A 26,042-nucleotide genomic window follows, 5' to 3' on the forward strand; every position below is an offset into this window, starting at 1 on the left:
GGGATTGGGGAGTCCAGAACTAGAGGGCATAGGTTTAGGGTGAGAGGGGAAAGATATAAAAGAGACCTTAGGGGCAACTTTTTCACGCAGAGGGTGGTACGTGTATGGAATGAGCTGCCAGAGGATGTGGTGGAGGCTGGTACAATTGCAACATTTATGAGGGGTTTGGAGGGATATGGGCCGAGTGCTGGCAGGTGGGACTAGATTGGGTTGGGATATCTGGTCGGCATGGACAGGTTGGACCGAAGGGTCTGTTTCCATGCTGTACATCTCTATGACTCTATGACTTGAAAACTGAACTCTCATCTTCAGGAAGCAATGCAGAGCCTCCCTTTGTCAACAGGAAGCTCTTTTATAGTACCTCTGTGGGTGTATTGCTGTCCCTGACGGCAGGTTTCACCAAGGTAAAATATCCCTCATTGCAAAGCCATGTGTTTCCCATGCAAACCGCTGACACTTCAAATTATGGTCAGAATCACATGGAAACCTGGAAAAGTGGCAATGGTGCCCACTTCCACTTATATTGAGTTAGGAACAGTGTATAAAATCTGCCCTTCTCCACACTGAAAATTGAAAGAGAGCTGATTTGAATTTGTCTTCACTTCAACGTTCTGTTGTCAGGACACTCTCTAATAGAGGGGATGCTATTTGATTTGTAGCTGCTGTTTTGAGATCAGCCCTAATGTTGCTCCAAGCATTTACATTTTCCTCTTAAAGTTTTGAAACTTGAGAAAGTTTCCCATCTTTCTCCAAATATTCAGCTGCAAGGTCTTCTTTTGACTCTGTTGGACAGATTCACAATTGCGCGCATTTTATAAATTATATGCATTTATAAATTCTATAAATACTATGAATTTTAATTTAAAATACTTTATAACAGTTTGTGTTACTGCACCAAACCCTGTATAAATAGTTATGATTTGGAGATGCCGGTGTTGGACTGGGGTACAAAGTTAAAGCTCACACACCAGGTTACAGAATTCTGTGTGTTAGGATTGAGCCCTCCACTACCACCTGATGAAGGAGCGACGCTCCGAAAGCTAGTGTGCTTCCAATTAAACCTGTTGGACTGTAACCTGGTGTTGTGTGATTTTTGACTATAAATATTTAGATGGCAAGTGATTGATTCCCCCAATTTCTTAACAACTCTCATTTTTGCCGACTGCCTTTGAAACATGGCATTTTGTAAACATTAAAACTGTCCCTGAGTTCTTTATGTTGGTTGGACTCCAACTAGTTTACAGTTAATCCTTTCCAAGAGACTGTCAGGAAGAAGAAAAAAAATGAGAAAGCTCCACTTTAAACCTCTCTCAGGAGCCTGTGAGGGGATTCATTTTACTGGAAGACAAATTTTTCAGTGGCTTGGTGAATCACCTAGGTTACCAGGCAAACAGCACTCTGAAATTTATTGTGAAATTTTATGCTTGATCTCCCCCACGCAAAACTAATTGTCTTATGTGAAGGAGGACAGTGCATAGCATCCAAAAAAATGGAATCCCAGCAACCAATGATGCCACATTGTAGCCAGAAAATTATGTAAATAGAAATCTCAAGAGATAGACACTACATTTAAAATTGATCTGAATTCAAAGAACAAGTTGGCTTAAATTCTGACATTTTAAAATGGCAGTAATTGCCTTACTGGTCTCTGAAGTCTAATAAATGATTGTTACAGTTTTCCTTGTTAGTCGATACCTGTATATGAGTGAAAGTATTTGCGCAAAGAGATAAAAAGACAGATAAAACTGCTAATGCTAGAAATCTAATACAATCTAATGGGGGGGCGGGGGCATGGTGGCTCAGTGGTTAGCACTGCTGCCTGCTGCCTCACATGCCAGGGACCCAGGTTCGATTCCAGCCTCAGGCGACCGTGTGTGTCGAATTTGCATATTCTCCTGGTGTCTGCATGGGTTTCCTCCGGGTGCTCTGGTTTCCTCCCACCATCCAAAGATATGCAGGTTACATTAATTGGCCATGCTAAGTTACCCATAGTGTTCAGGGAGGTGAAGGTTAGGTGCTCTGTCAGGGGTAAATATAGGATAATAGGGTAGCGGAATAGGTTTGGCTGTGTTACTCTTCAGAGGGTTGGTGTGGACTTGTTGGACTGAAGGGCCTATTTCCACACTGTAGGGATTCTGAAACAAAAAATGCTTAAAACACACAACAACATTTGGAAACAGGTAGGTTAACAATCTGGATGTAAGCTTTTTGTCAAAACTGGAATGAAATCAACAAAGCAAAATGTATTCTATTGCAAGTAGTGTATAGTATCCTCTAACCCTCTGCAGTTCTCATAATATCATGTCCAGTGGTACTCCAGCTTGAACTGAATTCAGTCATTGCATTGTCCTGTCTCAATAAAACCCAGGGCACTTCTTACATGCAAAAATAATCAAGATGAAAACTTTCAACTATTGTCAGCAACTCTACTTGATCTACATAGGCACCTAGTTACAGACCCAAAGATAACAATAAAAGACTTTTCATTCATATATTAATACTTACTTGAATTAATTTACTATGCCTTCATGACCTTCAATTTTCTTTTCTAAAATCTGTAGCTAATGCAGATACTGGGGTGAAACTATTGGCTAAATTAGCAAATGGCCTAGAGCAAGGCATTTCACTTTCCTGTTACTGGCCAGCATGCTCTGATATAGCTTCCTCTGGGGCATATTCTTTCAAGAAAGAGTGGGTAGCTTGTGACAACTTCCATCCACAAGGGGCCAATGGCCAACTAAATATTGATTAGAAATAGCTGAGTCCTGAGTACTGATCTTTGTGGTACCATGCTGGTAATAGCATGCCAATTAAAACATGTCCTATTTATTTCTACTTTGATTTCTGTCCTTAAACAAATCTTTAATCTATGCTTATTGTCTGCAATCCTGTGAGTAATCACATTTTGTAATTATGTATTTCCAGTTGGCATGCAAGTCCCCACTGAAGTCAAACCATGGTCAAGGGATGGAAATGGTCTCCTAGCAACAGACTGGGGATGGGGTGTGTTGAGGGGTTTTGAGGGGAGAGTAATGAGGATGGGTGCATTTTATCCCCTTAGCAAGCCCCTGACACTGCCATATCCATAAGATCTCAACAGTGACAATTAGTCTTTCATCCATGGGTTGCCTCTGCAAATTACGACCTGGCAGCTTGATCTTTGTGAATTTTAAAGAATTACAAAATATCAAGAGGGCATCTACATCTTGAAGTATCCTCTCTCCATCATCAACAACAATCAGCCTCAGTGCTGGTGAGCTTCCTCATGATCCTTCAGGCTCAGGAACCTATCAATTGTTCTTAATTTTAAAATCAAGGTCAGTTATGAGAATTGTTATTAGTTAGAACACAGACAATAGAGTTTTGGATGACCTCAAGTTTATGGAATAGATTGGAATAATCAAAGCTAGAGAGAAGAAAGGCAGTGATAAGGATTTCAGAGGCAGATGAGCGAAGTCAAATAATGTTATAGAAATGGAAAGGTGCTTATAGAAATAATATGGGCATGTGGTTGGAAGCTCACTTGAGTCAAATATGACACAAAGTTTGCAGGGAGAATGTTTCACCCTCAGACAGTTGCTAAGGAGAGGAATGAAGTTTGTAGACAGATCAAAGACAATGGCTCTGGTTTTCCCAATACTAAGTTGAAGGACATTGTTGCTCATTAGAAAGCTGTGTAATAAACTAGAGACTGTGGACAATTAAAGAGAGTTAGCGATGAGGTAGAATGAGTGCCACTAAAGTACATGTGGAAACCAATGCTTTGTTTATACATGTTAGTAAAATGAGGATTGTAAATGTAGGAACAGGAGAAGGCACCAGAGTCAAAGAAGCCGTTGCAGCTGATTTTTTTGGCTACAATTGAATAGATGAATGGAGCCAGACAAATACTGTTCCACACAGCTGGACAACAGCCTTAGAGATTGATACGCTCAATTATGTCAAAACAGGCCAAGAGCAATAAAAAGGACGATTAACCATTCTCACAAATACACAATATACCAATTGTGACATTGTAAAGAAAAATTGGTACACTGGGGTAGGGGTAGAACCTGATTGGTGAAATTTAAAAGTAAGGAAGTCACCCTGATGTGTTTCACAAGCCTGCTTCATGGCTCAGTGGTACATTAAATGAAATAATGAGTAGGTTTTTCTTTAAACTACATTTCTTGATTACTCCTAATCACCTGCTCACTGTTAATGGAGGGCATTAGAACAAGTGATAGCCGTTAAAATGCTATCCAGCCTACCTAATAAGTGCTTACAGTCATTTTAAGTAGAAATGAACCCAATGCAATCCTCCAGTTTGCTATTCCTAGTAATGGCTTTGACACCTTTCCAATGATTCTGTCCAACCTGAAATGCAGGCTAAGCTCACAAGCCTTTTTTTTTAAAGTATCTAATCATCCTATCAGAGATATTACTACATAGCCCCAGAGCTGGTCGAATTTGAACACAAACCTCCTGGCTCAAAGATAAGGAAACTACAACTGTGCTGCAAGAGCCCTCCCATGAGTCTCGCTTTTTAAAAGATTTTACCTATTTATCAAATCAACCTGTTCAGGAATGTTACTACACATCTCTGGAGCAGCTGTGTCTTGAACTTGGATCGCTCAGTCTGGGGTAAGGATACTACCACTGCACCACAATAGCCCCACGAGCCTATCTTAGTCAAATCTAAGGCCATCTTTCCATGTGTTGTGTTACAGATGATGGAAATCCAATCCCATCAGCAGGACCATACTGCATGTGATGTGACATGCTGGATTATCCCTTTCCTGAGAAGATAGTGGAGAGGATTTCCACTTAGATAATTGCTACTGCCTACCTACAGGCCCATCTTTTCTAGGTTAATTAAATATTTGCAGTCAGCTTCCAGTATGATTCCTACCAACAAAGGAAGCCGACAGCAGATACTGAAAGAAATTGGATCGTGTTACAACCAGAGCATTGCTAGCCTCACCAATGTCACCTATATCCTCTGAATGAATAAGCAAATTTTAAAAAGGCATTTTAAAGGCAGAGAAGCCATTGATATGAGAATGACTTCAATTTTTATTGATTTTGGCTGAGACTAATGCTTATAAAGTGAGATGGAGACAATGTTTTGGAAAGAATGAGTATCTTTACCAGAACCTTTCTCTCAATTGACAGAATTCAGGACCAGAATTCAGGTGGCCAAAGAAAGCTGGAGCAGGATTCTGCTGTCACCAATAGGTGGACAATCAAGGCACGGTTGTGAGCAAGTGGGAGTTGAGCAAGAAAAATGGAGCTGTGGCAGAAAAATGGAAATCTGCTTAGCACCCGATTTCAGGTTAGCTTACGCAAGGGATTCCACACCAGTATTAATTCTACAGTACCTGTAACAAAATATTTTGTGTGAATAAAAAAGGCTAACCATCTGTCTGACTAATAGACGAAGGTCAAAATTAGAGTGGGGCTGCAAAAGCACAGCAGGTCAGGCAGCATCAGAGAAGCAGGAAAACTGACGTTTCAGGCAAAAGCCCTTCATCAGGAATGAGGCCTCGTTCCTATGAAGGGCTTTTGCCCAAAGCGTCGATTTTCCTGCTCCTCGGATGCAGTTTGACTGCTGTGCTTTTCCAGCACCACTCTAATCTAGACTCTGATCTGCATCTGCAGTCCTCATTTTCACCTAATAGTCAGAGGTGCCAATGGTACTTTGGTGACTCTAGCCGATTACTTACTTATTATCATTTTAGTGAAAGAGCACTGAGGGAATTTGTGTTCTCAGTTAACGCAAAATGAATCTCATTTACAACTTCTGATTTTCTATTAAGCAGACTGATAGTGCGAAGAGAACTTTGCATACTCTTTCTGTCTATATTCATATTTGATCATTCTTCTGCCAATTGGCTTCTTTTATTTGTTTGGAGCTTCTCATGATAAATATGTAAACTATTTAAATTGAATTTTAAATAATGAAGTGTATTCTGACTGGGTTACACTTTAATGAAGTTCAATGTCGATGACGATCTGGTTTGGAAAGTCTTTTAAAGCTATCTTTATGTGAACAGGAAAGCTTTTCCTTTACCTTTATAGAATTACTACAGATGTAACATTTCCAACTGTAAATGAAATCTTCAGCAGGAACCCCAAGGACAGAAACAGTTCTGCTTTTTTTTAATGTGGCTTATGTTGAAGATACAGCAGGAAGATCCTTTAAGACCTTTACTGCAGTGTTTATTGGCAATCCATCATGCTTTTGTGTGTTTGATGTTTATTGGCAGAGAAACTGTCTCTAGAAGTAAGTTTCATCTACAACTTCATGACCTGAGTGGAGGGTTAAAAAGAATTTGGACTGCACAGAAAGGTTGATCACATCAGTTGTTTGGACAGGATGTTTGGCAGGATTGTTAAAATGTAGTTTGTATAAGCATATCCTCATTGGAGTTGAAAGTAAAATATCAAACAAAAATATCCAACCATTTTACAGAGGACTGAGATGAATGATAACATTAAAATAACCTTTGAGAGTATTTGTTGACTGAAGCTCAGTACAATGTCAATGAGAAGATGGAAATTGTAAATTTACAGATGATTACATACTCAGTTAATGCACTGTATAAACAACTTCCTATAACTTTGATTATTTACCTTTGACCTGTGACAATTTCTTTAATCAGTGACAGAAAAGGCCATGAATCCTATATGAGCATGTTTACTTCAATGATTTATTTCCTCTGAATTGATGTGGATTTAAATTACTTACATTTGTTACTTGTCAGTATATCTGCGGATCTTCATCAGAAACTATCCTGAAAACTGAATACAAATGTACTACTTTAAATAGCTTTAAAATGAGAAAACAAATTGTGTGGCAATAATGAATAGAGTATGTATTAGTCAGAGCAAGGTGATTGTGCTCACTTCACAAAACGTCCAATCCAATTTTGGTAAAGTGTAACGTATTATTCGACAAGTGTGCAAATATACCAAATAATTAACAGAATTTATATGATGTGGTTTTATCTCCAAAATGTAAGATGGCCCTTTAGAGTGCCAACCGGTTCCAAGGAACAACTTATGTGCCTGAATTCAGAGGCCCCCAATGATCATTAGAAATTGGCTCTTGGGTTTTATCTACATATCATCGGAGAGCTTTAACACTTGTCACTTTTGCCAACGGTAACTCACTCAATGAGTTCAATGCTGGCCACGTGGTTTTGCTTGGGGTGAGGGGGGCAATGGCAAACATGGCCAGAAGGAACACCCAAGCAGCTGAGAAAACCAGGAATCTCCTTAGAGTCAAGCATCAGAGAGTCATGCAGCTTGGAAACAGACTGTTTGGCCCAACTTGTCCAAGACTAGATTTCCTTAATTACACTTGTCCCATTTGCGTGTGTTTGGTCCATATCTCTCTGAACAGTTCCTATCCTGTATTTGTTCAAATGCCTTTTAAATGTTGTAATTGTACTCACATCTACCACTTCCTCTGGAAGCTCATTCCATATATGCTCATTCCATAACTGTGTGGAAAAGTAGCCCCTCAGGTTCCTTTTAAATCTTTCCTCTCTCACCTTAAACCTATGCTTTCTTGTTTTGGACTTCCCTGGGGAAAAAGACCTTAGCTATTCACCTTACCCATTCCCCTCATGACTTTATAAACTTCTCACTGTATCCCATGTCAATGCATAGTTTGCTATAGAGCAGGAGGTGGCAAAACCAAGCAAGCAATCAAGACATGGGAACTCTCTAGGGGGCAGCCGCAAGCAAGACTCTAGGATGGTGTGTTGCCTCCCTAGTGTCAGGGTCATCTTGGAACGGGTCATCTTGGAACGGGAACGAGGACAAGGTCACTCCTCAGCCTCTGATACTCCAGAGAAAATAGCACCAGCTTATTCAGTCTCTCCCTTTAACTCAAATCCTCCAGTCTTGGTAACATCCTTGTAAATCTTTTTTGCACCTTTTTCCATTTAATACCATTCTTCATGCAACCAGATTGTATATAGTACTCCAAATGTGGCCTTACCAGGGTAAGTAACCCTAACCCTAACCCTAACAGCCATAACATGATATCCCAAATCCTGAACTCAATGCTCTGACCAATGAAAGCAAGTGTACCAAATGCCTCCTTCACCACCCTACTTACGTATGACACAACTTTCAAGGAACTATGTGCCTGCACCCCTGGATCTCTCTGTTCGACTACACTCCCCAGGGCCTACCATTAGCTGTATAAATCCTGCTCTGGCTTTTCTTACCAAATTGCAACACCTTGCATTTATCTGAATTAAACTGCGTCTGCTCTTCCTCAGCCCACTGACTGAGATTCTCCCAAGTAGCTCTAGCAAATATCCCCAGCAGAATATTGGTTCCCCTCCAGTTCAGGTACATCCTGTCCCTCTTGTACAGGTCACCGCTGCCCCAGAAAAGATCGCAATGATCCAAAAATCTGAATTCCTGCCCCCAGCAATAGCTCCTCAGTCCCACATTCATTTACACGATCATCCTATTCCTACTCTCACGAGCATGAGGCACCAGGAATAATCCGAAGATTACTACCCTTGAGGTCCTGTTTTTTAAGCTCCTGCCTAACTGCCTGTATTCCGTCTACAGGACTTCATCTCTTTTTCTCACTATCCCATTGATACCAATGTCCAGCTGCTCGCTTTCCTTTTTGAGAAATTGCTGTACCCGTTCCAAGATGACCCTGACACTAGGGAGGCAACACACCATCCTAGAGTCTTGCTTGCGGCTGCCCCCTAGAGAGTTCCCATGTCTTGATTGCTTGCTTGGTTTTGCCACCTCCTGCTCTATAGCAAACTATGCATTGACATGGGATACAGTTATCTTAGCTTAATATCTAGAACAATAGTGCCAGTGTTCCATTTTCTAACTTAAATCAATCTTCAAGGTCCTTGTTCACTGTATTAAATGTTCAAAAGAAATAGCTTCATTTCCAAAATGGCTGAAGGAAGTTAAAGAAATTTTTAAAATAAGGCTTGGTGGATTTCTTTGCAGTTCAGAGTTGCAACAAAGGTTTGTTTTATGATTCACATATGAATGGTGTATGGAATGATCTTCTATTTATATTAAATGATCTAAAGACTTGAGTTACTTCTGAGAATACTCTCTGACACAAGACTTGGAATGACCACCTCCAGCCATCCACCCAGCCACAGCATTCCTGAATCTTTAATATGACTTCAAACAATTCTTTCTTAGTTAAAAATACCTTATCATATACTTCAATAATAAATTGCACATTTAGTGGAGCCTGCATGTTCAGATGTTTACATATGTTATCATCTTTGCCCCTAACACAGGCTCTGGTTCATGACAGCAAGTGTGTAGACAACCTCTTGTGCATGTGTTGAAATTAGACCTGGCAGTTGCTCTCTAATTACTCCAATTGTCATATGCACATCCAGGGACAATGTGTAAAGAAGTTATTATTTGGCGTTTGACTGCAACTTCTTTAACAAATGCTGACAGTAAGCTTGTTTGAAAGCTTTGCCTAACATTAACTGAGCCCAAAGACCTGAAAATATTGTTGTTGACCATTATGCTCTGTTAACCATGATGATGAGGCTAGTTCTAGTCTTAAGAACCTACTCCAGTTGTCCAAAGTGTGTCCAATGGGAGCCAGGGTGGCTCAGTGGTTAGCACTGCTGCCTCATGTGACCTGGGTTCGATTCCACCCTTGGGCAACTGTTTATGTGGAATTGACATGTTCTCCCTGTGTCTGTGTGGATTTCTTCTGGATACTCTGGTTTTCTCCCACAGTCCAAAGATGCACAGGTGAGGATAGCTTGGCCATGCTGAATTGTCCATAGTGTCCACGGATGTGCAAGCTAGGTGGATTAGCCATGGGAAATGCAGGAATAGAGTAGGGGGTTGGGGATGGGATGCTCTTTGGAGGATTGATGTTGACCTAATGGGCTGAATGACCTGCTTCCACAATGTAGGGATTCTATGATTTTATTCTAAAGTGCCTGCCTGTTTCAAATGGTTGATGTCTTCTAATATGCAAATTGGGATCCTATAACATAAATAAACCCTAATTGCCATGGTGGATTTGAACTGGTTAGATCATGTGACATACAGATACTGATATCCATTGGTGATAGAGTCGGAGAGGTTTATGAGTATAATTTTGGGACATCAGGGAGAAATGAATTCAGAAGTGAAAATCAACCCCTCAATTTCTAGGTTTGCATGCATTGAATGTCCACTTTTTGAGGCAGTGAAGAGTAACCATCTTCCTTAGAATAATATGAAGGACAATATCCCTTTCCTTGAGGTTTCAGGTGACTTGAGTCATCTGCATTTTCACACAACCCAAAGATTTCCAGGTATCTTCTACTTCTGTAGCTGTCCCACTGTAAGTACAAGCCCATCAGAGGCAACATTCCTTGCCTCATTTTCCAATCTGCACATATATCAGATACAGCACAGGACTGTCTAGAAATCATGGTGATAGAGTCTGACACAAAAAGCATACAACAGCTTGACTGCAGCATTCCCTGCGACATGCTGAAGTGTTTCAAGTAGAACTACTTCCAAGATTTTGCTTTAGTATTGATATGTCAAAGCAGGACAAAACTTTGACTTAAAGCATTGAAGGGAAAAGTGGCAAAAAAAGATAATTGTTGTGGGGACACAAGTATGTCTCAGCATGGAGTGCCTGACAAACTGGAGCTCTGGTTTTCAAATGTTGGCCTGTCGTATCCTCATGAGAGTCCATCCAAGCATGTACTGACCCACTTTGGAGTGAACCCAGAAACAAAGGATTCTGAAAGCCAAAGAATTAGCCTATTATGTATTTTTCAAGTTACCGATTTTATATTTGAAGTAATTTAACAAAATGTGCCTGTATATTCAGAAGTAAGGGGTGTTTTGTCAGCAACTTCAATTACTTCTCAAATACCTCTTTATAAATGGAAATACGTTCTTTTGGCCAATTCTAGATCAAACAACTAATGGACTTTCATGCTGGTAACCAGGAGCTCAAAGTAGAATGTCGCAATTTAATGACACACACAGAACACGACTTGTCAACGGACATCTTCCTTTCAAAGTCCTATGATGTCTTCCCCAATTCCTTCTCATCCATTGTACACTTCTGTCACACATCAGTAAACAGACCATCCTTAAGTAAAAATGTTATATTTCAAACATATTGAAAAGGGAACATGGACATACCCTTAAATAACACCACAATAGCTGGTATCCCATCACCAAGTCACCCTTTATTTATACATGGAATGTCCTTGACCCTGATCTAGCCTCCCCAGAGCCAGTTCAGTTAATACATTTTTTTTTTGCAACTTGCATTAACTTGATTATCCTGCTTTCTATAATCAGAATTTTCTAATCCAGAAGATAACTCTAGGAGAAAGACAATTAAAATGTAAATGTATCAAAAATATGTTTTTTTAATATCCACAGTCAGTACATTTAAATAGCTTTTGTGTAAAGCTATAAAAGTGTCCAGGAGGACCATTAGTGAGTGCTTTGATAATACGATTGGATATCTCACTCCAGTTATTTTCCACTCTGTATCAAACCCAAACATTATCTCTGTGGCTAGTCCTGAGCCAATTCTTAGATCTTTGATAGAAAGTAGAAGCCACTTTTCAGAAAAGCTTAAGTCAAACATAAAAGTTGCCATGGACAAAAGGAAAATATTTACATCTCAAAACATGTTGTCGAGTATAACTGGATCCAGACAGCTAGCATCCAATAAGAGTGGAACATGCGTAAGCTCGGGGAATTGCATGTGGAGGATCATTTAAGATATATCTGTTTATCTCTTCAACTTTTAAAAAGTAATTTTCTCAAGAAAGCGGGCTTTGTCCTGTGGGCCAAAAGTACATATTCTGGAACTAGAAGGATAGATATTTGTTTGTAATTGAATTAGTAGGCATCCAATATTGGACCAGTTACATTACACAGGAAAACCACAGACACTGACTAGGCATCCCCAGGTAGTTCATTGGTGAGGAGGCTTCTAATAGGTCACATCAGGGTAACCAAAGCTGTTGGGCTGCTTACTTGTACATGTACAGGGCCTTCATCCAGTTTCAGACATCGCTGCCATATGCCCATTGTTTGTCTACACAAATGCAGCAGGTTAAATATTTTCAGTTTGTAATTGCTCTCCTCTTATGGAAACTTTAACTCGTCTAAAACTCTGCTAATTGGGTTCTCTCCTGCATTAAACCCTGTTCATCCTTTGCACTTGTTCTTGCTGATCTGCAATCCCTATCTGTTTCACAATGGAATTTAAATTTGTATCCTCACTTAAAAATTCCCTGTAGACTCACGCCACCTCATTTCTGCAAATTTGCCAAACTACAAACTTCCTTTATGTATCCACCTCAACTATTCTTCACTTGTTGCCATTATCTTGCCTTCACTTGCTGCAATGCCCTCACTGAATCTTTGTCAGTGTACTGTAGCTACGTCTTTATTAACTTTGCAGATATTTTTCATTCAAACTGTCTGTCTCATCCCATGAGATATTCTCTCATGCACTTTCATAGTACTTTTAGGAATGTAATAAAAATTCATGTTAATACAGCATATTGCAATACATTTGTTTCATACTGGATCCCTGAAATTGATTTTTACAGAGATTTTGTAAAACTTGAGTAATTACCTATCTGTGTCATACTCCTGCCTCTGAATCTAAAAAAAAAATGTGGGTTGAAAGATCATTCTAACAGCTGACATGTCTTCTAGGCTGACACCTCATCTGTAGGAACTGGTGATGTAAGTTTAAATTAGGACATTTTCTGCTTATTATGTGAACATAAAAAAGACCCATGAACATTATTTGAAGAAGTGCAAAAAGTTCCCTTTACCTTTAATTGTCCTTCAATTAATAACCACCAAAATAGGTTAACTTTTCATTCACTCACTTGCATTTCTTGATGCTTGTTGTGTATAAATTGGTTGCCATATTGGCCAATGTAACTTTCACTTGCTGCAATGCTGAGATGTTATATTACAAACTGAATTTATTTAATTGAAGTACTTTTGAATGTCTTTACAGATGTGAAAACAGTTTTTTTCCTTCTTTTTGAAACAGCCAAAACAAAAGGAAGATGAAGGTATTACTCTGTAGATTCTTGGGGCTGGTGCTAAGTATCTGGAGATGTGGGGTTGATGCTGGAAGTGCAGGTATGAGGAGGGAGGGAGAGATCAGCAACTTGTCGATATCAGCAGGTTTTAGCAGATGATTAGCTTAAGTTACTGAGGGACGAATCTTTGTTCTTCCTAGCTCACTTGTGCTACTCTAAACAACATTTACTTAATGCAGCTGGCAGCTTTCTCTTCCTATAGCTGCTAGATCTTCAGAGCCTTGGGAAACCTGACTGCACAGTGACAAACTAAAATTGCTGCTAAAATTTGAATAATAAGTCTCAGTAACATATTATAATCACAGATATCCTTATACAGAGAAGGGAGCTTCACAAATCCATCGCTGTTAAATCAGAAAAAAGTTCCTTTGCAATGATTTGTCTCAAGTTTCACATCTTTTATTGAATTAATTCCTCTCTCTTACCCAGCATATACCCTTTATGTCTGTACCTATTTGTAACGGTTCAGAAAATGCTGGAAACACACAGCAGACCAGTTAGCATTTGTGAAAAGAGCAGACAGGTAAGCATTTTGAGTCAGACTTCTTGAAAGTGAAAAGTGAAAGATGATTAAGATTTCAAAACCATTCAGCGTCAGAAAATAAAAACCAGAGGTGAAAGGGACAGAGATAGTTGATATGCCAAGGACAAGAAATATTAGTTGAATGGTTTGGAGTTAACATAACAGAATGTGATGTAAAAGTTTCACTCTAATTATAGAAATAAGCCTTAACAAACTTAAAAATATGTGAAAGAAATAAAAAGCAAGAGTTGCTAAAGCAGTGAAAGGTACCAATAAAGTTGAGATAGTGTGAGAGATTGAATTTGGAAAAGCCTGCAGTGAAACAGAAAATGCTGAAAATAACACAGTGAGTTAGTCCCAAAGTGAAAGAAGCAAAATTAATCCAACACTGCAAGCACAAAGCCACCTCTTCTTCCTCCAGCTCTGCACAGCTTTTACCAAAATGTCACCATCCAAGTAACTTGCCTTCTCTCAGTAATGACCTGAGCATGAAGTTAATTCAGCTTTCTTCTGTCTACCAAATTTTGAAATACACCCATGGAGCATGTGCTGTAAGGGTTTCATGTCCACAAATAAAGTTGCTTGTCAATGTATATGAATAGGATGATTCTTAGAGGAATTATATTCAATTCAATCTAGTGTGACATTGCTTGGGGTGTGAAGAAGCCCAATTTTCCTAGGGACTAACCTAGTTGTTCTTTTTATGGGTATTAGTGCAAAAGATTAATCTGTCACTTCTCTGAGAAATTGTATTCACATTTGGGTTAACATCTTTGAATCAAATGAATAGTGAAGTTAGAGAACTTCACAGGAGGGAGCCAAGAAGTGGGAAACTAAACAATAATTTTAAAATGAAGTAGCACTTACTGTAGTTGCTCTCCCATGACGTCTTTGACTACAATAGCTGAGCGGTGCAGGATGGAAATATTGCAAGGCTGTTCAGAAGTAGCTGGTGTAATCCAAAACTGTCAGAGTGCATATCACTATAGACCTCCCAAGTTTAGTTTAATTAGAGAGGGAAATATCAACTCCTGACTGCCACTTTGTCACTGTGAAGTGGACAGGGTGGAATGTGCAGCAAGTCAGCGTCACTGTAAAGCAGACTGGAACAAAACTGAATAAAACTTAGCTTAAAAATATACTGTTAGAAGTAGCATAATGAACTGAACTATGATTAGCAACCTGCACTCTGGAATAAGCAACCATAACATTTATCAGTTGATATGCTCAGAACATTTTCTTCAAATGTTCCTGTATCGGGGTGGAAGAGAAAACTGCAAAAGCATTGTAATGAGGTGTTGGATATTTCACAGCATTATGTTTTTAAGTGGTATACAATTTAAACCAAGTCCCTTTCTTAATGTTATTTACTCAGGCAAATGACACAGGGCATTTGCTGTAATACAATTTAAAAAATGCATTTTTAGTCCAGGTTCCACAATAATCTTATTGGACTTCAGAATTCCTGAATCTGATAGCAGTGTTAAAGATGGATATTGCTGTTTAGATTCCAGTTATTGAGAATTATAGTTAATACTGATTAGCTACTGAATAAAATACAATTTCTAAGCTTTTCCTTTAATGGATTTGTGATGATAAATTGTAATGTGTTGAACAGCTCAGTTTTGCAAACTGCATTATTATGCATTAAACGACAAAGATTGCTTAATTACTGCAGGAGGTTTATAAATGGATGAGGAGATTCCAAAGCTTACAGAACATACAAAATGTTCTACTTTCTTCTTATTTCAACCTGTAGAACTGAAATTTCCTGTGAAATGTTGAATTGATACTGAGAAAGAGGTCAATGATAATCCCTTTTCAAGTAAGATTTTAGGCTTTTGCACTGGATTTGGATCCTTTATCAGTCCAAAGCCTGTGCAAAACTGAAGCACCATACTGTTACTAGACCACTATGCCACCAGATTATGTGCTTGAATCTGAGGACAATTTAATGGACCAAATTGCACATGGCCTGTTATGGGAAGGATATTATTAAGCTAGACAGGGTTCAGAAGAGATTTACCAGGATGCTGCTGGGAATGGAGAGTTTGAGTTGTAAGGAGACGCTGGAAAGGCCAGGACTTTTTTCTCTGGAGCATAGAAGGTTGAGGGGTAAAATTATAGAGGTTTATAAAATCATGAGGGACATAGATAAATTGTAGTGTGTTGAACAGCTCAATTTTGCAAGCTGCATCATTCTGCATTAAATAGGTGACTTTTCCCTAGATGGGGGATTTCAAGACTAGGGGTATATTTTTAAGGTCAGAGGAGAAAGATTTAAAAAAGAATGAAGGGCAACTTTTTAACACAGGGAGTGGTTCATGTGTTGAATAAACTTCCAGAGCAGTATGGGTTGCAACATTTAAAAACATTTAGATAAGTACATGAATAAGAAATGTTTGGAACAATATGGGCCAAATGCAGGCAGGTGGGACTAGTTTAGTTTAAGAAAATGGTTGGCATGGATTGATGGACCAAAGGGTCTGTTTCTGTGCTGTTTAACTCTGTTACTCTAATCTTAATCTTGAACTGAATGCTATGCTGATTCAATTAAAATATTCTTACTCCTTTGCTTGAGATAGTTCAAGTTTTTTTTTTAAGTACTTTCTTTGTACTGCTTCCCTCAGTCAACATATTATAAATGCACACAAAGTGTTGGAAATAAATGTCACTAAACACTTTCTGGTAACAAAGCCTTTGTTCAGTCAATCACTGTTGGGGGATGGGGAAGTGGAGAAATAAGCATTTTAGGTTTCCTGCAAGAAGTGCATGTGAATAGTTTTAGATATGGACATATAATGGTATAATTGGACAGTATAATCGTGTGTTATTTTGAATAGGATTGAATAATATACTTGTATGTACAAACTTGGCATGCCAATTATAGACTCAGGATTGAGAAGTCATAGGAATGAGTGTGTGACCCTTTGGTTGGAAATTATTATCTGTATTAAGGATCGATTGGAAGCTTATTTTCTGTAGCAATGGTGTAAACCTTTGTTTGTGTAATAAAATCTGAGTTGTATGCCATTTTCTTGATGTGTACATCTCCCTTGCATGAAGAAACCTGAGTCTTGTCTGGTTTAAGAGGAAATAAAGGGTTAATATTCACTCTTTCAGTGTCATTATGCTTTTGTTATTATTATGGTGGACCGTTATAAAGTAGTTTTATGAAGGAACAGAAAACTCACTCATCATTCTCCCATATAAATATTTTTCTGATAATGTGCATGTTTAGGTGCATATGGAAAATCCAGAGTTATTGTACTAACTTAATAAATCACCATTATCATTTCTTCCACTTTTTTAGAATTGTTTACACACTCTCAGTTGTCATAATTCATTATGTCCAATAGAAAATATAGCTGTGAATTACTTTCTCCAGAGGACAATGTAGGTGGCATTATTGAATGTGTTCAAGGCTGAGCTAGATAGAGTTTTGAATAGAAAGATTATGGGAAAAAGCCAATAAAAGGGACTTGAGCCATTATCTTATCAAATGATGGAGAAGCTCAAGGTCTAAATGAATTACCACAGCTCCTGATTCTTGTGTCGTGGGAAATGGAACCATACTGGTAAGATCACTGAACTAGAAATCCAGAATCCCATGCTAATGTTCTGGAGATATGGTTTGAATTTCGTCATGAGAGACAGCGAAATAATAATTCAATAAAAAGACTAGCTTAATGGCAACCGTATGACCACTGTCAATTTTCAGGAAAAACAGACCATTTAAGTCATGAATGTCCTTTAAGGAAGGAAATCTGCCATCCTTCCCCAGTATCACCACATGTGACTCCAGACTTCAATGTGGTTGAATTTTAATTGCTGTCTAGGCAGTTGGGAAAAGGCAATAAACACTGGCCTAGCCAGCAACACATACATCCCATGAGCACATTATAAGAAAAAAAGTCAGTGTAGGTTTTTAACTGGTATTAGTTTCAGTAAGTAACTAAGACAACAGCCACATATTTATTACACAAATGTATTCACTGCTAGACTAAAGTCTCACCATCTAAGGAATTGTCCTATGCCCTTGGAACAAAGATACTAATTCCCTCCAATACAATCTGCATATATACCGATTCAGAAATATTTTGAATTCAGAATTTTTAACCTACCCAGTTAATTTGTACTGTTATCAGCATTATATCAAATTCCAGCAATGCATGACTTTTTAAAAAAATAAAATTGAATTAAAAGGATTAATCAGAATCTAAAAACAATATTTATTAAATGTTAAAGAAAATCAGGAGGTGAACTCCACTGATGTTCAGTTAGTATTCACTCAAACATACCAAGAAGATTTTGCATTTCATCTATGTTGACTTAACTGAAGTGTTTGCTCAGTATTACAATAAAACTACAGTCAAAATAACATGCTCAAATCTGCATTAAAGCTTGAGTTCCCAAACTGCTGACTTACCAGTATGTGCGCAGTAACTGAACTAAACTACAAATAATTTTCTATATTTTAGTTCATTCCGAAGTAGTATCAGGTAGTATTTTCGGAATTATTTCTTTTTAAAGCAAGCTGTATTCTGTCAGTCTCCAACAGTACTGAAAAATGAACGACAGAAACTAGACTTTGCTGCCCGCTCCTGAAAGCAGACACGGTTCCGAAGTTCCTGAAGAAGTCGCATTGAACTCAAAGCTTGAACTCTGTTTCTCTCTGTACAGATGCTGCCAGACCTTCTGAGTTTCTCCAGTATTCAGACTAACATATCCCATTGTGTCTGGGAGGCTCCCTGGAGCCTTCCAACCTTAAATATCCATGAGCCACCAGCTTGTGCGACAAGGATAGTATGGGAGTGACAGAAAGAAAATCAGTGTTGGAATCGAACTCTGCAGTGTGTTTAACTGAGTTGTTGCATTCTCTTTCTTTCTGTAACTATGCAATATCGCAAAAATAATGCACTGACGTTCTTTAATTTGAACTTCCTTATGAGTTACAATGTGGTTACAGTGTACTGGAGCATATATTCATAAAGCACAATATGGTCACATTATTATCATCTATGGTAGGAATAGTGTGACGAGTAACTCACCTCCTGACTCCTCAATGCCTGGCCATTATCTACAAGGCACAAGTTAGGGATATGACGGAATATTCCCCACTTGCGTAGATGGGTGCAACTCCAACAACACTCAAGAAGCTTGACACCAATCAGGACAAAGCAGTCCATTTGATCAGCACCACATCCACGAACATCCACTGATGCTCAGTAGCAGCAATGTGTACTACCTATAAGATGCACTGCAGGAATTCACCAAAGATCCTCAGACAACACCTTCCACCCCCATGACCACTTCCATCTAGAAGAACAGATTTACGGGACCACCATCACCTTCAAGTTCTCCTCCAAGACAATCACTATCCTGACTTGGAAATATATTGCTGTTTCTTCACTGTCACTGGGTCAAAATCCTGGAATTCCCTCCCTAACAGCATTATGGGTGGACTGCAGCAGTTCAAGAATGCAGCTCACCCCCACCTTCTCAAGGGTAACAAGGGATGGGCAATAAATGCTGGCCCAGCCAGTGAGGCCAGCATCTCACAAATGGATAAAGTGAAAAAAAAACAAAAATCAGAAAGTGCTGGAGAAACTCAGCAGGTTCAGTGGGATCTGTAGAGAGAAAGCAGAGTTCACATTTCAGGTCCTTTCTTCAGAATGGTCACATTATTAAGTTTTCCTCATGTTGTTGTTTGACCCAGACAATACATCATGATATTTTAAGTGTGAAGCACTTTGCAAATTCAGGCCATTAACCCTAGAATCGATCAGTTTGCTCTCTGCAGTTCCTGGAACTGAGCAACTCCGGCTCTCCTTCCTTGTCTGGTTGCCTGGAAGTTTGAATTTCAGGATCCCGAAGCTCTGAAGGAGACTCACTGCGCATATTTCTGCAGAATTCCTGTTCATTCCTGAGCTTCTGGATTTCCCTGTTTAACTCCAACAAGGTTTTAGCGAGCTCCCGATCCTGGGATCGCATCTCCAACTGCAAGGCAAATCAAAAGAAGTGAGACCGCCTCTTCTGCCAATGTCCCCGTTCAGATCTGTTGTTATTGAAAAGCTTCGACTCCACCTTGGGGAAGAATCACACACTAAACCCACTCCGTGTTTCCCTTTCCTATGGATCTCGCTTGAAAAAAACCACGACATTCCCCTCCCCCCCGCTCACATTCACTCGATCATTAACATCCGTCAACAGTGACGACATCTGCACAAAGTTAAAAATCAGACAACACCAGGTTATAGTCAACTAGGTAAAAACAATGACTGCAGATGCTGGAAACCAGATTCTGGACGAGAGTGGTGCTGGAAGAGCACAGCAGGTCAGGCAGCATCCAAGGAGCTCCGAAATCGACGTTTCGGGCAAAAGCCCTTCATCAGGTCTTGTTCATCTTCAGACAGTCCCCGAGGTTCTGCAGAGTGCTCGCAAGTAGAGGAGAAACTGCCCACTCCTGGGGTGTGCCATCAACATGTGCCCATTCATTCCAGGAACAATATCCTCATTTCATTTACACATCAAAGGAATCCACTGAATTGCACTCCGTTGAGCTCCTCTCGGCTGACTTTTATATATTTTATTAAACAGCTCACAGTTTACAAAACAATTAACATTTACATCTGTATACAGGGAAACAACAACTTTACTAGGGAGAAGAATGGCAAAGTCAAGCCCCAAACCCTGACATTCAACCAGTTTTCAGGGAAATGAGGACAAACCTCAAATCCCAGTTCCAATCATTACAAACAGTAACAATGACATTTGTAGAAACAAGACAGTCCAATTACGTAAGAAACAGTGCATACAATACAGACCCCCAGAAAACCCAGCAATCCCCTCCCACCTTCAGCTGGCATTTAATAAGGTCTTCTCTCAGCTGTTCCCATAGTGCTGTGATTTGTTGTGATTTGGAGAAGCCGGTGTTGGACTGGGGTGTACAAAGTTAAAAATCATACAACACCAGGTTATGGTCCAACAGGTTTAATTGGAAGCACACTAGCTTTCAGAGCAGCGCTCCTTCATCAGATGATAGTGATATAACCTGGTGTTGTGTGATTTTTAATTGTTGTTTGTTAACTGTTACTACACTGTATAGAAGTTCTGTTGCTTTGGTCTTCCCCGGGGAATTATTTCACTGAAGTAACCCCAGAGCCCCTGGTCCAGATGTACCTCTGCCTGAGGCAGATCTGGCTTCCACGAGAGCGAGTGGTTTCATTGCCCGGACCCCTTCCTACCAGCTTCTCTCCGGCCATCCTGTTCTGAGGGATCACTAATCATAGAAGCAGCGCTGAGCTGGATCCCTTTCCACCTTCGTCCCGGGATTGAAATTCCTTTTGGCAGGCATGTAGGATAGGTGACCCTGCCAGTCCTAAACACAGTGCTTAATATTACACTGTAAATGTAATTAAACATCAGGCGTTTAGCACCCAGGCAGCACCAGATAAGACCTCATCTGTTCTGCACAACCACCCAAGCCATGTTTTAAAATATTCTTTTCATGGGATGTGGGTGTAGATGCCCGAAACGTCGATTTCAAAGCTCCTAGGATGCTGCCTGAACTGCTGTGCTCTTCCAGCACCACTAATCCTCAACACCAGGTTATAGTCCAACAGGTTTATTTGGAAGCACTAGCTTTCAAAGCGCTGCTCCTTCATCAGGTGGTTGCTAGTGCTTCCAATTAAACCTGTTGGACTATAACCTGGTGTTGTCTGATTTTTAACTTTGTACACCTCAGTCCAACACCGGCGTCTCCAAATCATGACTACGTTTGCAAATTCCCCCAAATCATTGGGTACACAAGTAACAACAATTTGAATTTATATTGCGCCAACATTGCACAACATTCCCGGACTCTTTAAAGGACACCACTAGAACCCGAATCACAAAAAGAGATTGGGAGAGGGGGAAATGGTCTAAAGCTGGATCAAAGAACTAACTTTTGGAAGCGATTAAAGGAGAAAATCAAAGTGGCCTAGAATTTGGGGGAGGGGGAATTCGAGAGCCTTGGAAGCTGAAGGTACAGTCCCATGCAGTGCTCGATTGGCTTGCTCAAGGGGCCAGAATTGGAGGAGGGTCGTTCTGCTATAACATGCATTTTGTTAACATGAATTCATTACAACACGATTGGGGACACTTTCTGAAGCGCGAAGGTTTAAAGCATGCATTGGTTATAACGTGATTCCGGCCCCATTAGTTTAAATAGTGCTGCTAATATGCAGCAGGAAAGCATGGAACTACCACATTAGAGCGGATGGGACTGCATCCCAGGGATATACATAGGAACATAGGCATTCCCATCAGGAGTAGGCAATTCAGCCCTTCCGAGCCTGCTCTGCCATTTAACATGATCATGGCTGATCTTATCCTGATCTCAACCCCACTTTCCTGCCTGCTCCCCAAAGTCCTTTATCCTGCTTTTCATCAGAAACATCTATTTTCTTCTTAAATCTGGTGGTTCTGCCTCCACTGCACTCTGGGGCAGTGAGTTCCACACATACACGGCCCTCTGAGAGAAGTTGTTTCTCTACGGGGCTGGACAGGGAGATTTTCAGAGTTAGAGAGGTCATGGACTGATGGGCATCTTGACAGGTTGCTTTAGCAAGCACAGGCTGGTGCTTGAGTGGCCAGAAGAAGTTTGGCATGAATTTAAATTCAGAGAGAATTTAACACAGTGGGAGGGTCCCCTGGGGATTTACTGGAATGGTCAAGCTCAGAGATGGAGAGAAGAGCTGGATACGGTTTCAGCAGCAGGTGAGCCCAGGTAGAAGATGCTAACACCTACAAGGGGTTGGTCATAATGGCATGGAGTCAGAGGCTTAGCTTAAACGATTAACTGTTGCACAAAGGGTCATCTCGGACAGCTTCTAGCGAGTGGGATGCAATCCTTTGCCAAGGAACTGAGGGTAATGTGGTCAGTATTTCCAACATTTGGTTGGAAAAAAGCTTCTGCTCTGCCAATACTGGGTACGGAGGGCGGTCCTCAGTGAGGGTGGGGCTGCCGACTGTCCTCAGGGTGGACAGGAAAACGGACACGATGACCCATGGGCCGGAAACACATTCATCCTCTGTTACAGATAGGAGAAAGTGAGGTCTGCAGATGCTGGGGATCAGAGATGGAAATGTGTTGCTGGAAAAGCGCAGCAGGTCAGGCAGCATCTAGGGAACAGGAGAATCGACGTTTCGGGCATTAGCCCTTCTTCAGGAAATGAAGAAGGGCTAATGCCCGAAACGTCGATTCTCCTGTTCCCTAGATGCTGCCTGACCTGCTGCGCTTTTCTAGCAACACATTTCCATCTCTGTTACAGATATGCTTACAAACAAAACCAACCCAGTTCAAGGACGTTAGCGGTTCATGTTCTTTACAGGGAGTACAGGAGCTGGGGTAAGGGGTTGGGATTGAGGTTGGGTCTGCTCCCCAGACAGCTGGAGGAGCGGCTCAGCTCCACAGAGAGTGAGCTCCGGCCCTGCTCTGAGAAATGGGGTGGGATTGGGAGTTTGGGAAAGAGCTGAAGTTGAACAGATATGGAGTTTTGTCCTCACCAGTTCAGTCCGGAGCCAAGTGATGGCCCCATCGATCTTGGCTCTGCGGAGTTCCTGATCAGCCCGAGGGTTGGTGCTGAGCGACCAGGAAGCAGGCGGCTCTCTCTGGGCGGAAGTTACCCTGAAGGCGCTCAGCAGCCTGTGTTTGATGTTCTCCAGCAGCAGGTCAGAGACACTGTCCTCATACTGGCTGTCAGTGCTCATTGCTGTAACAGGCGCTCGCTCAGGCAACGCTCCAGCAGGGAGTTCTCCCTCTCCACTCCCTCTCCGGAGTGAAGCTGCCCCTTCCCGGGAGGAGCATTGCCGAGGCTCCCTCTCCCTCTGTCTCGCACTCCCGGTTTTCCAGGGCTGGGGAGTTTTGTTTGGGGTCGCTGCGCAGCCGTTGCACTGCAGCGAGCCGCTTTGTCAGCGTTACTATGGCAAGCTGCGAGGGAGACAAAGCCGCTGAGATTGTCCACTGCTTCACCATCCCATCATCCCCCCCCCACCCCCACCCCCCCAACAGGAGGGGGAGGGGGTGAGAGAGAGCTGCTCACCGCTACAACCCATACCCTGAAGAGACCTGGAGTCAGAATGTCAGCTTCCCACCCAGATCTATCCCTTGGTCAATCAGGGGCTTGTGCCACACTCATGTCAGAAATCCAGCCGCGCCATCTACACCAACCCCGCCACACATTAAACTCTCTCAGACCAGCACACAGCTCCCGGTTCCAACAGGAAGCACGGTTAGTGTTGAAGTGTTGTGTTTTATTTGTGTGTGTCGATGAACCGTTTCCAGTATCAATGAGAGAGGGGCTGGCGCAGTGCTCCCTTTCCGCTGGTCTTGTTCATCTCCAGACAGTCCCCGAGGTTCTGCAGAGTGCTTGCAAGTAGAGGAGAAACTGCCCACTCCTGGGGTGTGCCATCAACATGTGCCCATTCATTCCAGGAACAATATCCTCATTTCATTTACACATCAAAGGAATCCACTGAATTGCACTCCGTTGAACTCCTCTCGGCTGACTTTTATATATTTTATTAAACAGCTCAGTTTACAAAACAATTAACATTTACGTCTGTATACAGAGAAACAGCAACTTTACTAGGGAGAAGAATGGCAAAGCCAAGCCCCAAATCCTGACATTCAACCACTTTTCAGGGAAATGAGGACAAACCTCAAATCCCAGTTCCAATCATTACAAACAGTAACAATGACATTTAGATTAGATTAGATTAGATTAGATTACTTACAGATTACTTACTTCGGCCCAACAAGTCCACACCGACCCGCCGAAGCGAAACCCATACCCCTACATTTACCCCTTACCTAACACTGCGGGCAATTTAACATGGCCAATTCACCTGACCTGCACATCTTTGGATGGTGGGAGGAAACCGGAGCACCCGGAGGAAACCCACGCAGACACGGGGAGAATGTGCAAACTCCACACAGGAATTGAACCCGGGTCTCTGGCGCTGTGAAGCAGCAGTGCTAACCACTGTGCCACCGTGTCGCCCACGGTAGAAACAAGACAGTCCAATTACGTAAGAAACAGTGCATACAATACAGACCCCCAGAAAACCCAGCAATCCCCTCCCACCTTCAGCTGGCATTTAATAAGGTCTTCCCTCAGCTGTTTCCATAGTGCTGTGATTTGTTGTGATTTGGAGATGCCAGTGTTGGACTGGAGTGTACAAAGTTAAAATCACACAACACCAGGTTATGGTCCAACAGGTTTAATTGGAAGCACACTAGTTTTCGGAGCAGCGCTCCTTCATCAGATGATAGTGATATAACCTGGTATTGTGTGATTTTTAATTGTTGTTTGTTAACTGTTACTACACTGTATAGAAGTTCTGTTGCTTTGGTCTTCCCCGGGGAATTATTTCACTGAAGTAACCCCAGAGCCCCTGGTCCAGATGTATCTCTGCCTGAGGCAGATCTGGCTTCCACGAGAGCGAGTGGTTTCATTGCCCGGACCCCTTCCTACCAGCTTCTCTCCGGCCATCCTGTTCTGAGGGATCACTAATCATAGAAGCAGCGCTGAGCTGGTTCCCTTTCCACCTTCGTCCCGGGATTGAAATTCCTTTTGGCAGGCATGTAGGATAGGTGACCCTGCCAGTCCTAAACACAGTGCTTAATATTACACTGTAAATGTAATTAAACATCAGGCGTTTAGCACCCAGGCAGCACCAGATAAGACCTCATCTGTTCTGCACAACCACCCAAGCCATGTTTTAAAATATTCTTTTCATGGGATGTGGGTGTAGATGGCCAGTCTAGCATTATTTCTTATCCCTAACTTCCTTTGTGAAAGTGGCAGTGAGCTGCCTGTTTGAACTGTTTGCAGTGCTGGATTGTAGGAACATCCACAAGGCTATTAGGATTGGAATTTCGAGGGTTTAACCCAGTGACAGTGAAGGAACTGCAATACAATCCCAAGCCAGGATGGTGTGACATTTGAAGGGGTACTTGCAGGTGGCACTGCTGTTGTCCTTCTGGGTAGAGACTGCAGGTTTGGAAGGTGATAGTAAAGGGCTTTTAGTGAGTTGTTGCTCTTTCTGCACCAAACATCAATAATTATGCAATGTTTAGTAATCCTCTTGATTCCTCATGTAATGATGCAGTCTGTGATATTGTTCAGCAAGTCCTATATAACATTCAGAGTCGAGAGTTTGGTGCTGGAAAAGAACAGCAGGTCAGGCAGCATCTGAGGAGCAGGAGATCCGATATTTCGGACAAAAGCCCTTCATCAGGAATGATGCTTGTGGACCGGGGCTGACAGATAAATGGGAGGGGGTGGGGCTGGTGGGAGGGTAGCTGAGAGTGTGATAGGTAGATAAAGGTGGGGGAGAAGGTGGTAGGTCGGAGAGGAGGA

At 41.3% G+C, this 26,042-nt stretch overlaps 2 protein-coding genes across 2 annotated transcripts in view; one reads left to right on the top strand and one right to left on the bottom strand.

Moving 5' to 3' along the window:
- LOC122549515 overlaps nucleotides 1–13,125 on the top strand; it is a 109,245-nt gene extending 96,120 nt beyond the window's left edge. Inside the window, exon 5 of the mRNA XM_043689374.1 lies at nucleotides 10,932–13,125. Coding sequence (XP_043545309.1) covers nucleotides 10,932–11,147 — 216 coding nt within the window. The 3' untranslated portion in view covers nucleotides 11,148–13,125. The remainder of the gene's footprint in view (nucleotides 1–10,931) is intronic.
- A 5,979-nt stretch (nucleotides 13,126–19,104) lies between these two features.
- On the bottom strand, nucleotides 19,105–23,655 carry si:ch211-153f2.3 (alanine and arginine-rich domain-containing protein). The gene is made up of 2 exons (XM_043689426.1): nucleotides 23,185–23,655; nucleotides 19,105–19,632 (listed from the first exon to the last, which is right to left on the bottom strand). The coding sequence occupies exons 1-2, from the start codon at nucleotides 23,386–23,388 to the stop codon at nucleotides 19,408–19,410; spliced, it is 429 nt and encodes a 142-aa protein (XP_043545361.1). The 5' UTR covers nucleotides 23,389–23,655; the 3' UTR covers nucleotides 19,105–19,407.
- Nucleotides 23,656–26,042: the final 2,387 nt, after the last annotated feature.

This window comes from Chiloscyllium plagiosum, chromosome 4 (genome assembly GCF_004010195.1).
Source record: "Chiloscyllium plagiosum isolate BGI_BamShark_2017 chromosome 4, ASM401019v2, whole genome shotgun sequence".
NCBI classification, from domain to species: Eukaryota; Metazoa; Chordata; class Chondrichthyes; order Orectolobiformes; family Hemiscylliidae; genus Chiloscyllium; species Chiloscyllium plagiosum.